The 17,373-nt window shown below is 33.0% G+C and overlaps 1 protein-coding gene across 1 annotated transcript in view; it reads right to left on the bottom strand.

The window, feature by feature from the left end:
• Nucleotides 1-341: 341 nt before the first annotated feature.
• The window catches only part of LOC107169411 (inhibin beta chain-like), a 70,040-nt gene continuing 53,008 nt past the window's right edge, over nt 342-17,373 (bottom strand). The window contains exons 3-4 of the mRNA XM_015519139.2: nt 7,796-8,025; nt 342-4,679 (exon numbers count right to left, since the gene is read on the bottom strand). Coding sequence (XP_015374625.1) covers nt 4,068-4,679; nt 7,796-8,025 — 842 coding nt within the window. The 3' untranslated portion in view covers nt 342-4,067. The remainder of the gene's footprint in view (nt 4,680-7,795; nt 8,026-17,373) is intronic.

Raw genomic sequence — 17,373 nt, 5'->3', positions numbered from 1 at the left:
CGAGCTGCGCGTTAAGGTCACGGGGACATTTCTATTAATGCGGGTAATTAATATTAATTCATTACTACGATGATGTCCGTACATAATATATTTAACGATATTACAATGTCGAACAAACTTAGCGTCGCTGTTGGTGTACCGTACTGATTCTTACTAATTTAGTCTGTCGGACGGCGTAGGTAATTTACAAAAAACAAGTACGTCCAGACAATTACACTCGAAAAAATTATACAGCACGCGTGTCGCATTTGTTGAACGAAACTGTTTCTAAAATCGAATATTATGGTTCGTTCTAGTAGGTATTTATGGATCCGAAAACTTAATATCATTATAATGTTCTGTTATATTTGATTTTTTGTTTTTGCTATTCAATAAAATACGTATAAAAAAAATGTCGTCTATATTCGATTTCCTTAAATTAATTATTTCGATACGTATAATAATAATTGCTTATATATCGATTTAATTTAAATATTTATTCTTATACGCTATTGATAGATTTGGAATGCATTCGCAAAATAATAAAATAATCGTTAAATTTTAAAATTTAGGCTAATGGAACAGATTATTAGGTGGTATTAATATTTTAATAATAAATCATAATAATTACGACTCAAAACTTCTGTGGAATAATTCATAATAAGTTATTATTAATAACATATTTAAAAGGGAAATACTAAAATAAGTTTTTATTTTCAGATAGGTATCACGGAGTAAAGTTGGTTAAAGAGCTGCCAGTTGCTGATGAAACGCATTTTTCGGTTTTTGGTAAAAATGAAAAATTACCATATAGTCTGTTTAATCAGTAAGCGTTTTTACTACACTTTAAAATATAACACAATAGTGGTAGAAAACAGGGGGAGATTAGGCCTTGGGTTTTCACTTCAGTGAAGCACATTAATCCATTGAAACGTCAAAACGCTGCAAAAGATTGTTGATTAATTGAAACCTTTACACTATCTTATTTTTCGGAGTTGACACCGCCATCGCAGTTTTTAATAAATTCGTCGACCTAGGGAGGCCCCCTTGAATTGAGATCGGTTATAATATGCAGTGGTAGGTTTTTCAAAACGTAAAAAAAACCATAAAAAAATTGTATTATTCAAATAATTATTGTTGTGGACAACCGAGGAAATGCATTATATTATATTATTCCGTATGTACTGTGCCTTGTAACATTTTGGTGATGGCTGATGGAGAGTTTAATTAATAATAAACGATTTCTGTTCGATAACAATTATTACACACAAACGTCTTATAAGAGATCACAGAACATTTTTCTAAAATATTAATAATTACAATTATTATTATTGTTGTTACAATTTATTGTTATTAATAATTTAGAATCTATATAATCTATAATTACTTATAATAATGTGTACCTATATGTATATAATGTGGAATATTAAAGTATCGTAAGTTAAGTTTTTCACGTCATAAACATTAATAAAACCAACAATCAAATTGAACGTGCTAGTGTAGTCGGTACATAATATATCTATATGTATTATATTATATATATTTTATAAAATTAAGTTTGAATTGCTACTTATTTAATTTTACTATATTATGTAATTAATATTATTATTATTATTATTATCTTCGAAGCGTTCAAATAAGAATGCTATGTAAGTTTTCTACTATATAAGTATTACACTTTCGTATAAAATTACAATGAAAAATATATATAAAAAGTATATAATATATTTATGTATGAGGTAAAATTAGGTTATACGCGATTGTATATAATATACACACATACAGTGGCGGTGTGAATAGCTATTTTATGATGCGACTGCGTCCAAGATCTAGACTGCTAGACTATTTTATACTTTATACTCACCTGGTCACATTTTAAACGCAGATCATAAATGTGAAAAGTTAAATACTAAGTGTGAACAAATTAGTGGTTGGGAGCTTATTGAGGGTAGTTGCTTCATAGGGGGAAAAGTTCAAGTTGCCACTGCACACATGTACACATTATACAATACCTACTAGATACGCGGTTAACTGTGTGCACACGAAATACAAAATTAGCTACAAGTTAACTGTGATAGGTATATTGGATTTATATTATTAATTATTATGTATGTAATAGTCTATAGTGGCGATATATAGTGCGTTTAATTACGAATGCCATTGGTGAACGCAGCGCAAATTTTTTGGGGGGCAAAAACTTCTCCCCTCCCCCACCAGAACATAAACATTTCAGTAAAACCAGAAAAAAAATATACAAAATTAAAGTCGCATTAAATCACAACGATACAAGAATCACGGAACTACCACCACCATCACCTCAGCCTGAAATGATTTCCAGCACCCTATATGAGCGTATGCCGCGCGTATTATACGATATAATATCATAATCACGTGATGGTATAGTTACCTGTTTAACGTTTGCGTTTTGAAAACATAAATAATATTATAATATTATCGAAATGAATGCAAAATCGATGATATCAAATCGCGAGAATGCTCTATAATATCTACAACTTACTGCATACCGTATTTTCGGGTTCGTCGTCGGCATGTCGTCCGTCGGAAAATTGTCCGTCGCATCCTTCGATCGTCAAATATATTATTTTTTATTTGATAATATCTTAACTCCGATCTATGCGATAATTTCCACAGCATTTTTCCCATGTTAATTCGTTTATTATTCGTACATCGTTTTACGGCGGCGATGAAACCTAATGAAATTCGTTACTTCGGGCGCTGTGGAAAATAAAAATGAAAAATGCTAAATAGACCGGTCGCCCCGTTACCGTAATAACGAATTCAAAAGGCGTGTCTGAGTTTCATTTTAATAAAATTACATTTATTGTTATCATTATTTTAGCACTGCCGCGTTGATAATAGGATTATCTATTGGCAGAAATCCGTGGATGAAACGGTGGCAAAATGGACGTGGACATATTTCTATTGATCGCATATGGTTCAAATTTTGCTGATCACTGTGTCGCAGGCCGCAGCAACTATAAGATCAGTCATGTTTGTTGTATTTAGTATAATTGTATACTAGTACGGCCAAGTACAAAGGTAGTATACCTATATGGCTATATATACCTATAAAAATTATAGTTAACAAAACATTTTATATGAAACTCTCATTCGGAAATATTATGATTAAATCATTTTTTAGAAATATTATAGAAAATTCCTATTCAATTTTCTCATCAAAACCTAAAAATAATGCATTCATTGAGAACAGTGTCAGAAATGACAGTATCAAAAGATTGGGATTCTGTGATTTAAGAATCAACCAAAAAGAAAATTTGTGATGTAATTATCAATACAAAAAAATTTATTCAAATGTTGAATTGACAATAATGTTATTGAAAATAATACTTTACGATCTAAAAAAATAAAACTAATAAAGCAAATTATTAAAATTATTAGTGTGTGATGTTGTCCACCTCCTCGTGAGCGCACCCCTAGGGCTAATGTAGGTAATAAAACGGGACGGACGCACATGGGCTATGCGATATGCAACATTGAGCTATGCAATCATTTTTGGTTTGGGACGCGTATACATCATATGCGTTTTTTATGGATCCGCTCGGAATATTATCCAAGTATTATTTTGAATTTGCGGGGGGTAGGGGGTAGGCTAGGGTCGCGTGGCTTGGTGACTAGTGACTTTGGCGGGAAGCGATGGAAAATACGCGTAGAAAAATAATAAAACGATTTTAATGATGATGATAATAATAATAATAATAATATAAAATGAGTATGAGAAGAACAAGACGAAGAAAAGACGAAAAAGAAGAAGGATAAGAGGAAAAAGAATAATAATAGAAAAGATCGTCGAGCGAGGGACATATTAAAATATATAATATATACGCCGTGCACGCGTTGTCCCGCGTATACGTCACACATCGAAGTGACGTAATAGTATTACACTTTTCAAGTATATAATAATAATAATACATGTAAACGGTATACGCAGTGCTTGCGCAATCAAAATATAAATAATATGATAATAATTATATTATATCGTCAATGATAATAATAATAATAATTGCACGTGTGCGCGCGTACTCGTCCACTCTCGTTTCGTCGTTGCATTAGGGACAACCGCACTCGTCGATGACCATTTTGGGCAGGTCCCGCTTGATGATGTTACCGTCGTCGGTGAAGTATATGAGCGACATGGACGAGAACTTGACGGGCGCGCAACATGGCTGGAATATGGACGAATGTTTGGCCTTCCTGTAGTCCTCGATGGCCTGCGTGTAAAAGTTTAGGTACGTGTCCGGTGTCCTGTGCACACCGCCGCAGTCGCCGCGGCAGTAGTTTGCGTAGTAGCCGCCGGGCGCGATTATCCACGAGTCCCAACCGATGTCCTGGAACTTGATGTAGAACCGTTGCTTGCAGCACTGACCGCGTACCGCCAGCGAACAGTCCAGCGCTCGACGGCGCACGCGCCTCGCCACCGTCGGGTCCGTGTACACCATCAGGAACGGGTTCTCCCACTCGTTGGCCTGCCTGGTGTCGTGGAACAGCACCGGCGACACCAGCCCGCCACACCCGGAACAGTCGATGTGGAACCTCAACCGGTGTTTACCGCTGGACCCGTACCACTCGCGCACCGTGTTCGTCACGTCCACTGATATCCAGCCCAGGTTGTTCAGCGACAGTGACAGCGACGACGCCAGCGTGGCGTGCTCGTCGAATTCCTGTTCGTGTACGATATACAATATAATAAGCAATAAAATTATACAATAAAATATGATACCATATACCTATTATAGACTATATTATAATCTCTCTATAACATATACAAAACATACATTTCTGGCCAGTCAATACCTATTACCGACTGTGATTTGTTCTGTGCATTAACATCGAATTGCTTTTCGGCTGAGAAGGGTTGTACATATTATTATTATCGTATAAAACAAGTTTAAAAGTATACCATAATGTTAATGATTAAATAATATAATCTGATAATCGCAACTATTTCTATAGAAAAAAAAAAATTAGACTTCGTAAATCAAAACGACATTAATGATTGTTTAGCCAGCACGCTAAAGAAATCGCATACGGTTTGAAAAGAAGCTAAGAACACGGATTCGATGAATTGGTATAGTAGTATAGTTTTTATTGAAATCAGTCAAAAAATTTCTGAAATTAATCGTTTGTTGCAGTATTGCGTTTTCGTTTGTTTTAACGAAACTAATAGGTTTGGCCATGCATTATCGGGTAGGGGTTGCTCATAAAAAGTTTTATGGATTTAATCTTCCATATAATATTCAATCATAATATTACATAATGTTTAGTATTTCAAACTTTCAAATTACAGACATTAAACTTTAAGATGCAAAAGTACATCGACACGGGGGAGTTGAACAGTGAAGGGACCTGGTGGCCGAGCCGCCTATAGTATTCTAGTAATATTATTCCATGATGTAGGTATTAATACTTTCATAAATGTATGCTGTATTTACGACGCCACACGCTAACTGCAATGCAAACCGTTGTTTACGTGTATACCTAACGCCGCAGTATTCTCATTATATAAACTGCAGTGCGACTTAAGAGCGGTCTGATCGGATTATGAGACTAAAAAAACAACGAAGCTGCACATTTTAGTGCACACCATAAGTCAGCAATTATTATGATTAATGGTCCATTGTGCTGTGTGTTCAAAATTCGTGTGATATTAACACCGTGTTCTACGTAGATCAGACGAGTCCGATGATTTCTATTCCGATCATGCTGTTTCACTGCACTTCGGTGAGTCTGATACGGCAAACTGCAATAATCATTATTTTGTTTTACGCGGATTCGTAGGATTTAAGTAAGACCCCCTGGTTTTGCACGCGTAAAGCTCCATCAAAACTCAAATCCCCCAACGACTTTGAAAACATGAATGTAATAATATTATAGTAATATTATATGTGAATTAATGGTTCGTATAATTTACCACCCGTATCACAGACCACTTATAACTTTCATGGATGTAAAATCGAATTATCAAAAACAAACAGAATTCTGATCGAGTTTCCGCCGTTTCATACAGTCATAATATATAGGTACAGTATAACCAAAGTTGTGAACTTGGGAATTGACGCCGACGGTAATAACACTAATAACTATACACAAACATAAATATATTGTGAATTTGACCAATACCTCCCCCCCCCTATCGCAGAATGTGTTCAGACTTTCCCACGAGATCCAAAGAACCAGAGGCCCCTGCAGGTTAGATTCTATACATATATTACCTATGTGATTATCAATGTCGAGCTTTCACGTACATCAGCCACATATATTATTATACGACTTGTCGCATTTAATGTAATAATACGATGCGTGACGACGTAATTGCTCTGTCTCCGCGTTCCCTTGTTTATATGACATTAAGGCTTTTAAAATTATCCTAATAAACGTAAGTCGTATAATATATGTAATGTGCCTATGCGTTTACGCAGTGCGACTACGCGTTGGCAGATCGAGCGAGATGTTTGGCGTGACTTGCGAAGAAAATGTCTTAGACGAATATGTGAAAAAGAAACGCATCCGTTGAGAAATCACGTAGTAATAAGATCGAGCGGAAACGTGCGTATATTTTTATAATATCATACAGTGTAGACGTGTGTGAAATGCTGTCTCTGGCCCATGGGAGTCTGAGGACTTGCATCATTAAAGCAACATACGTACAGTGGAAGAGAAGAAAACCAAGACATTGGTAACTACGGTCTACGAGTTCAATATAATGTTATTATGGTGCACCTACGTTTAGTTCAGACGATAACACACGAGGTTTTTTTTTATGATTGATATAAATAATTTGTGTCGATTATCAAACCTATGGTACAAAATAAAACTATATACATTTTTAAATAAGTTATTTTCAACCATATAATATTATTATGCTTGCGGTACTGAATTGTCGCGTTCAAACACATAATATTACTATCATAATATATGTTATCCGCAATATATCATTCTGAACTCAACAATACCATATGTACTCTGAACACCCGTGGTGGTATGTAATTGCGTACACATTTTATTGTTTTAGGAAACATTATAGCGTTATTTTAGCAATCGCATTAAATTGTATGGCAAAAGATTTATTAGTACTTATTATATATACACTCTATCAGTTTGTTTGGGGTTAGACTAGGTTTTAGAGAACCTATTTGAATCATTTCCAACCGTTGTGAATTACACATGCATTGGACGATGTGATATTCTTTTATAATAATATGTACAACTACAATAATCAATATCTATGTACATTCGCAATAGATCATTGCTTAAGTATAATTATTATAATTTAATAGTGCATATTTAATACATGTATTTGAAAATTCCAATAAAATTAATTATCTAGATATCAGAAAGATAGAAGAAATATAGAGCTTTGATTAAAAATAATCCACTCTCCTAAACTAGATAGTACTAATTTTTGAGATGAAATTGAAAATAATTTTAAGTAGGTAGGTACCTATATTGAATAAGTAAACATTTGTTTTGATTTTTAATTATTACAGTGTCAACTGTCATTGTTAAACAAATATACGTGAATTCGATAATCTGAATTTCCTCTTAATTGAAGAAAATCAGAGGACTTACATAATTATGGTTTAAATTTCAAACGAGAATACAAAAAAATATGATTTATAATTCATAATATTTTTTAGATGTAGTTCTATATCAAATTGTTTTGTAGGAATTAAAACATTTAAAACACAAATCTTAGTAGTATGATAAAATAATTTCCTAAAATACTACGACTATACACTAATTGTAATAAATGTTATGTATTTTTTGCGAAACATACCTTACCACTTAGGAACGTGGTATTCCGCATTGGGTTCGTGCGGAAGTTTATTTTAAACAGCCACAGAGTTACATTGTGACTGTGATGGGTCCTACGCGCAGCCGGGGGAACGTCCGGCCTGTATTCTAACCTAAACCACAGCTTCGCAGACTTGACTTTTACAGAATCAGTGCTTCCCATATCCTGCGACCACGGGAATTCTAATAACGTTTGTCCGTTTAACGTTGATCCTGGAACAATACAAAATAAAACGTTAAATTATATAATTTAATAATAAAATAATATTGGAAAATCATCTTTACAAACGGAATTTGGTCTTTTAAATACAAAAAGTTATATGCGATCAAACATGAAACAGGCAATAATAAAATATGCATATTATATTATACAGTAAAAAAGATCAAGAAAGTCAAAAATTAATTGGTTGTCGATTCTGTTAAAGCGTATCACTTCATTGAATCATAGAAATTGTATTATTTTAAAGGTTAACTTTCAAGTTACATCGTTACATGATAATATTGTATTATGCAAGATTTTCAGAAAAATAATCTTACCACAATGAGTCACGTGGTATTATTTGAAATTTGTATTCTTCATTATTATTATATTTTATTTTATATTTTTAAACACTAGCTGTGCACGTGACACAACTGTTCTTCTTTATCTAGTCGATATAACGCAATATTATTACTTATTAACTTATTAGTCTCGAAACTCGGAAGAAATAATGACTAAGGTTACCATGGTTAAACAAACGTTATCGCCGAATTACAATAGAGCATAAACTAATAAACTATGATATAATGTTATTTATTTTTTCAGTGTTAGGGTTGACGTTGCTCATAGGTATGTAATATGTATGTCACAATACAATAACATTATTATTTTTTCATGATTCCGAAGAAAGATAACTTAGCAAAGACGACATGCTCGTAATTCTCTACAAACGAATAAACGCAATAAACGAAGTTCCGTTTTACTTAGCAGGAACTGTTTCGCATTATCCAATACTTGATTCGAAGACGACGTTTGATTCAGAGACCTAAACATTATACTCTTTATAGAGCCATACCGCCCTGCGTATCATCACCGGCAATTCACGAGGTTTCAAAGAATCGGACCGCGTCTATTGTATTTGATTCGTTTTTATTCTCAGCGGTTGTTGCAACTCGCGGGTAGGTTCTCGAAAAGTCGCGACTACCCCGCGTTCGTCTCCGGATAACATAAATATTTCGTATATTATTAATAAATATCATCGTCATCAGCGTCGTCGATTTCGCAATCGCCGTCGTCGTATTCGCCGTCGTCGTATTCGTCATCATCGTCGACGTCGTCGTCGTCGTCGTCGTCGTTTCGAGTGAGCACTATATAATAATAATAATAATGATAACATTATAAAATTTCATGTTACACGGAGACGGTTTTAAATGCGCCACGTCGATAAAATGTTTATCGTGCCGTTAAGACGCTCGCCGGTGTGTGCATGTGGCGATGGTCGTTACTCAAGACACGCGTGTCATTTTACAAAGTATTCGGTATAATGACAATAATATTATTATGATACACAATCGAAATTAAATTCGCTCCTGTAGCCTCGTCGGATTATGGGTGTTTGAATGATATAGTAATAATAATAATAATATACAATAAAATGCGTATAATAAGAGACCATATAATATTATTATTATTATTATTATTATATTACTCAGCAGACACGTGCGGCGCGTTATATGGGCGCTATAATAATGGGCAACGCAATCGCAGTTGCATACGATTATAATATTTATATAGCTGCATTAACATTATATGCAGGCTCGCCGATTTAAATACCGTGGTTTGCAAGCCATAAGGTTACCAGAATAACCATGTCATGTCGCAACTGTATTATATTAAAAATGTCACTGATGCAGTTGAGTAGACGGGTGAATCACCCAATTTGGAAATAGCCGCCGGTAAATATGTATACGAAAATATTGTCCAAATAATAATTAATGGCTGCGTACGAGTTGATTCCCGGGTACCTGTTTACCTTCACCGATACCGTTGAGTTGATTCCCGTGGGTGATTAAGAGGTACATATACGAGTTGATTCCCGGGTCATTATACATTTTTTTCAATGTTTATTAAAATATTTATCCTACTAGTATAACCCAAGAAACACCAATACGAGGAGGTTGGCTGACAAGTTTATCAAAAATGACAAAAATGTTGTTTTTTTTTTGTTTTTTCATATTTTGAAAATCATTCAATTTTTATTTATTAATTATTTTTTGTATTATATTATATTTATTATTTATTATACAAATTATTAAAAACATTTAGTAATTAAGTAAATAAATAAAAAAATTTAGTAATTTAGTAAAAATGTCTATCTTATTGTTTTTATAAATTGGTATCTGCAAGTAATGAGATTATATAACAATAGGGAATCAAATCATACCATTCTCTTAATGACCCGGGAATCAACTATTACATAAAATAGGTCTCGGGAATCAACTCACCTATCGCGTAATTAATAGTTAGTAGTGATCACTGATCCGTATACCCTGCAGATCTCTAACGCTCGCAGAATGTGTTGAAATGTTGTTATATGATTCATAACGTCTAACTAACGTCAAGCTATAATGTTAAAAATGTCATAATAAAGTGTTACCTACAAAAAAAACGAAAGGGAATTTTTGTGTACCTAATTCTAAATGTTCTTTTGTAAATAGTCATAAATATAAAGGATACTAAATTTAATTAAACTTTAAATTTTTTGCCGAAAGGGTTGAATAAATATCATGCATTACATGAAATAGGCCTTTTATAAGTATTAAAACTACGTTAAGGATATATATATATCAACATTTGAATTTTAAAATATCGAGAAAAAAATAGTAATTATAAAATCAAAAACAGAAAACGCTGCACAGACTTGTGTCACGTAGCCCGTCGGTGGCAGATGCGAAGTTCCGTATCATTAATTGTTTTTGATAATGCACGGAATAAAGTATTTATTTTTATCAATTAACATTATTTGTATCGTGTGTGTCTTGTATGGACAGTTATATTGGTAAAAACCAATTAAAAACAGAACAATTTAGCACATTCAAAAACTGTACAGAGAAAATGAACAAAATATAATTTTAAATACATTTCGTATTATATTATCTCAATATCTCCAGATATCCTATAATATGGTAATGGTATTATATTTTACTAACGATATTCTATTCTAGGCACTATACGTCTTATGCTTGTACAGCAGTCAAAAAGCGATATCAAGAAGTTTGAGGCTTTGAGGGAGATACAAATTCGATTTAAATTATGATGTGCAGTTACTCGAGAACTGGAATTTATCAAAATGATTTTTTAGGGAAGTACAAAAAATTCAAATTGTCAATTTTTTCGAGTTATCGAGGTTCGAGTTATCGTGACTCGACTGTAATATTATATAGTTTTATTTAGATGATTTTCAATAATCTGGACAATCACGCTGTATGGACTTAAATGTTGTGAACATTTTAAGAGATTCATAAAATAATGAATTGTGTATAAACTTCCAATTTCATTTAAATCTCATCAGAGTACCTATACCTATATTATTGTACATTTTAGAATTTTAAATAGAATAAATATGCTATAAGAAACACTATTTGCCGATAGGCGTGTACATAACCAACGGACAAAAAACCGTGCTCGATATAGGTCGTCCATCCGGTATACCGACGGAAATAAACGCGTAATTTACTAATACATATTATTATATGTTTGCACATAATAATATAATATTTTAAGTACACTCATCGAGACGACTGCACTAATATTGTTTCTACCGCCAACCGCGTCAGTGTATAGTAGTGAGTTTTATTTTCTATAGCAGTCCTATTTAAACATAACCAATATTATTTAAGTCCGATATTGTATTTCGATCAAACGAAATAGCATCGGTCGTCCTGTTTCAACGGTTTACTTTCAGAACCCGCGTCTTTGTCCGTGCGCGTCTAGACATTGTCTCGCTAATGGCTTGGCAATGTTGGTTTTAATGTTCGTCCTATATAAAGAGGTCCGGGGGACATTTAAACTAAACTGTATAACACAAAACGCGACTTTTATGAATATTCGTCGTAAATATACTATACGCTGCGCAATTATTTTGCCGTCTTCGATATGGGGACATTGGGAATATTTTCCGTTACGCCAGATAATATACGCATTACACACATAAAACTGTCGGCGTCTATTTAAATCGAACGCAAATAATTCAACGAGTCGGAAACGATTTCTATTTCACGTTTGCGAGAAAAAAAAATGAATGCCGCCGCGGGCATTGTATATACAATAATAAAAATAATAACAATAAATATATACTATATCATTGTGTTAGTATCGCGATGCATGCATCTCATTATCGCATAATATACAGAACAATATGATATTACGTTGAACGTCATTACATAAAATATTATTACAAAAACGGATCACGCGTCGACGTAGTTATACATCAGTAGGTAATAGGTATATTAATAATAATATCACATGACAATAATTTAATATTGGATTGTTCAAATAACACGATTTTCCATGATATTAATTTTATTTTATTATTCGTTTAGAAATATTACAAATAATTTCGATGTGTTGTTATTATTTATTGTTACAGGACGGTGGCCATCACGACGGAATCATTTATAACATATTATAGGTAGCACACTACGCGCGCGACGTGAACAATTTATTTTCGTACGCTGTAGGCTCTGGGTCAATATAATAGAGTTTATTGACCTAATAGTAATTACCAAAATCGAAAGACGATACGTTTCTCTATTATTATTCAGTTGTAGGTATTTATATGTATTTTAAATATTTCAACAGATATGTGTTCAAAATAGTGCATATAGGTGTCTGGTATCTTACATGATTATAATATAGATTAATGCATTCAATCATTGACATATTACAGGCCACGGGGATATTCAAAGAAAAAAATGTTCGATACTTTGATGCTATGCATTTATATATACGACGATTAACGTTCTCTTAAACGTGCATTTGTTAATGCATTTGATATATTGCCTTGATAGCCCCGCCTAAATAGAGTCCAATAAATTGTTAGGGAGTTCCTACGATTTTTATTATCTGTTATCATTTTATCAACGGTTATTATGAATAACGTGTAAACAAATATATTTTTATTCTTTTATTTTATCGACATACTTAAAATGCTTATATGCAATAATTTTATAAATGCAATAATTTTATAATACTTAAATAAATGTCAACATTATGTATGCTTAACTCTATTCAATTTTTGGATTTAATATATTTTTTATAACTAAGCAATCACATTAGGGTTGGTCAACTAAACATTTAATAATATAATTACGCGCTATATTACGTCAAATATGATATGGACATTCTGTATGTTTGTGGTATGTAAATATTTTTAAATAAATAGTGACAAAAGTTTGACTAGTTTGACATTGCATTGTTATAAAATCAAAAATCGTTTACTGTACATGTGCAATAAGTCAAAAAATTAACTTTATATTTTAAACCAAAAACCGATAATACGGTATACCGTACTTAATTCGAATTAATTTGAAATTAATAAAACCCTGTTGATAGCTACCTCTTTTAAGTATAAGAAAAAACTCCTAAAAACTACCTGCTCGATCTGACATGGGGCACACTCCATGAAAGTGTAATGGATTTATTCTGCAGATAATGATAACAATAATTATTATACGATCAAACCATGTCATGGTTATGGTATTACCATGTTTGTATGAAACTCAAAATTTGGTTGGTTTATTACTGCGATGCCCGACGGTCGATACTATAGCAAATATCGATACTAAAAATAATAATATACCGTTTCACACATTGGTTACACGGCGCTACGAGTATGCAAACGCGCATCGCTTTCGCGTAGAAGCCCCAAACATCGTATAATCACAATAATAATAATGAATAATAATGCTTGTCGTTCCACGGAATACTGCGTCAGTGGTGAAGTTATTAACACAACCATCTCATATTCCTGGTAACATTTCTATTTCGATGTAGTTGGATATTAAGTATATTTCAAGTTTGGTATGTATATATGTGTGAGCAGTGTGTATTGCAGTGTATACGCGGAATAATAATTTTATGAACCCTACAGCGTAAGCTTCGTGGTACATCGATAATAAATGTAACATAACTGAAAATCTAAAATTAACCCTAAGAGCGAATTCTAAGAATTTTAAAAATGTGGCTGGTCTCATGTATATACAACCATAAAGGGTAAAACTGAAATATACAATTAACGAACAATTGAAGCATTTCAAAACATCGACACGGAGCTTACATAAAGACCTAAAAATGCAAACAACCGACGAACTTTCCCGACTACATTGCCTCATACTTATGTCACATACATATAAAAGTATACGTGATAATGCATTCAGATGATTTCAAAAACAACTGGCTTACAAATACATTTTGCGTTTAATTTTCTTTTTATAATTTTGTACGTAAAAAACTTTTTAAGTAGAAAAATAATATAATAAAATATATCAATAAAACGCGAACCGTGTGAGGTATACCTATAATAAGAATAATGCAAAATATGTAAGATCATAATATCACCTATATAACACTACAGTACCCACCTACACATTTGACATGCAATAGTCGTCGTAAAGTTGCAGGTTAATCGGGTGCGACCCGACGCGACGGCCACGGCCAACACGAAAGGCGGCGTTGCGATAGGTTTTCCGGGAACAGCAGTCAAAGCGACATAATAAAAACAACTTTACTGCCACGCCGTTATATTATGCCGGTAAAGAACTCAACCCCCTGCTAAAAAAAAAATAAAAATAAAAATATAACTGGCCGATAAAAGAGTAACCGCACACGTTTGAGCCGATCGCCGCCGTATAACAATATGGTATTTCGAAATTTAATGTTATAATATATCATAATAATATGTATTATAAATTGTTACACGATAATATTTTACGATCGTGTGCGCGTGGCATAGGTATACAGTGTGTTTTCTTTTAGGTAACACAAATTATTTCTGTCCACTGTCCAGTGACATTTAGTTGTATTTGAGTTTTCATGGAAAGCTATATATTATAATATTCAATACTAAAACATTTTTGAAATTTTTTTGTATTTTTCATTGTGCCCTCGTGTAAAACGCGACGTGCAGTTTTTTAAATGGCAAAAAGTGTAATTTTAAAACCAGATTTTTTATGGATCAAATTTTTAAGAAATTTTATTTTTTAACTATAGTTTAAAAATTCAAATTGAAAAGACGGGATAAAAATACCCTGCAGAATCACGAGGAAATTTGTTCAAATCATAGGATTGTTGTCGAAAAATTTAATAAATTACTCAATCAAGTTGAAGCACTAATTCGATGTAATTTAGATAATTTTGCATTAAGAGAGCCATGGTTAAAAATCAAACGACTTAAAAAAAAATTGGAAGTTATATTGTGACTATTCAAGAGGTAGTGGAACGCTCCCACACGTGTAGGTACACACATGTCGATAAAACATTAAAGCCCAATACACGAATAATAATATTAATATTTTTTTCAAGAGTATAAATTTCTTCCCAATAGTATTAACTCACCTACATAGGAAAAAAGTTTCTTAACATCCAAAAAAATTTCTTAAAATACATTTTAATTTTTTTTAAGAATTTTATAATTGATAAATTGCCTATCTTACAATTATTAGTATCTAAAATTTAAAAATATAATTTTTATGGGTTTATAAATTCAATTTTAAACAGTGGAAAAGTAATTTTCAATTATTCCTCATGATGAATTCAGTTATGGTTTCAGACGATATATCCGATCACTATTGTAAAATATAGTCTGCAGTAAGATTTGGATAAGATAGGTCTATTATGCGTTGGTATAGAAAACACTGCCGGGACCTTAAAAGGAAACATACTGTATATATATCGTGAACGGTTTCTCGCGCCCGCGGCGGTTATTGCGTCGCGTTTCCCGGGTTATTGCACCATCGCCCTGCCCCATCACCGCCGACCCGTCTGCGCCATCGACGCTGACGGCTGTTTACCGACCGGCGGCGACGACTTCTCGGAAACACACTTTGGCCGAAAACGCTCGCGCCGCTGCACCCTTTATATAATATTATTATTATTATTATATGAACATAATACGATATACGCACACGACTAAGCAGTGTGTGCGATCACGATAATAAAAACGATATAATATATACGCGGCCTACATATTATTATACACACATCATCGGTGCAGTAAACCCATGTCCCAGCGAGCGTTACGGTCCTTGTAATACCCCATACACGGTTAGGGGTAGTATACGGCTGTTGTCGTAATGTTGTGTAACTCACGACGTATAACAATATATTATTTTATGCGATCCGGCCCGGGCAATAAAAACGGAGATTTTAACGGGAACTCGCGCGCCCGCGACGCGACATAAACATTATATAATAATATATTTTGCACGTTTTGGAACAGACAACATTTTTTCTTTTGACGTTGTGTAAATCGCGCGCCTATACCTGAATGCATAATTATTCATTATATTATGCAATTGTTCGTTTCGTACGGAAGATTCGTTTCAATTTGTATATAATAAACGACCGGTGGGTTAGCTGGAAAAAAATCTATAGGGAGAACTACAGCCCCTAAAATACTAGATATACCATATATATGGTACAGTTATAACTAGTAATCCGTTGAATTTAGTCTTGACTAGTCAATATACTTGTTTAATAAACCCCTTTATTCAAAAGCCATAGTACCTAGTTTTTTTTTAAATTTAATATTTATTAGCTTCAACCAAATGTTACGATATAGCTCGACAATTTCTTTAATGAGTTAAAACTAAAATTAACTAAACCCTTGACGTCAGAACTAGTTTTAACTTGCTTAAAAAAAGTCTGAAACTAGTTTTGTCTGTAATGTAAAGGATGGAACCTAAAACTACACAAGAATTATAATTTTTCTCATAGTTAATTCTAAAAATATTGTTAAATATTAATGAAAAACTTTTCGACCAACAAAAATGCTAAAAATTAATTGTTAAAACAATCTGAACGATAGGCACTCAAAGACTACTTACAATACTTAAACTCAAACTACTATACATTTAATATACACACAGCTATGGTTATAGTGACTATCACAGTCAATCCAATTTGATAGCCAGCAGGTCGATGTTATCTTAAATTATTTGATAGTCGGCTGGTCTATCGCGATCACCCATGGTCACGAACGATTTAGGTTTTTTTTTTAACACCTATATCTGTACGTTTCAATAAAAACTAGTTTTCTCATTTAGACATTTAAATTTGATGTTAATTCTTATTTTAACTATAAATAGTCAAAGTTACAAGTATACCTTATACAATCTAAGTGAGTATACGGATTTTCAATAAATTTGAATTCAATTAATTTCAATATCATTTTAAAAATAATAATGACATTATGCAGCAGTTTTAAAGTTATTAATTTAATATTATCTGCAGTTGTGAGCCGTGAGGATACCACAAAGTTGATCGCATTGGCAACTATATTCTAAATATTATAGTCTCCGATC

The sequence above is a fragment of the Diuraphis noxia genome, unplaced genomic scaffold (assembly GCF_037042655.1).
Source record: "Diuraphis noxia isolate RWA-SAM2 unplaced genomic scaffold, SU_Dnox_SAM2 contig0002, whole genome shotgun sequence".
NCBI classification, from domain to species: domain Eukaryota; kingdom Metazoa; phylum Arthropoda; class Insecta; order Hemiptera; family Aphididae; genus Diuraphis; species Diuraphis noxia.
The sequence above is the reverse complement of the archived record's forward strand: the minus strand, read 5'-3'. Positions and strand labels throughout refer to the sequence as shown.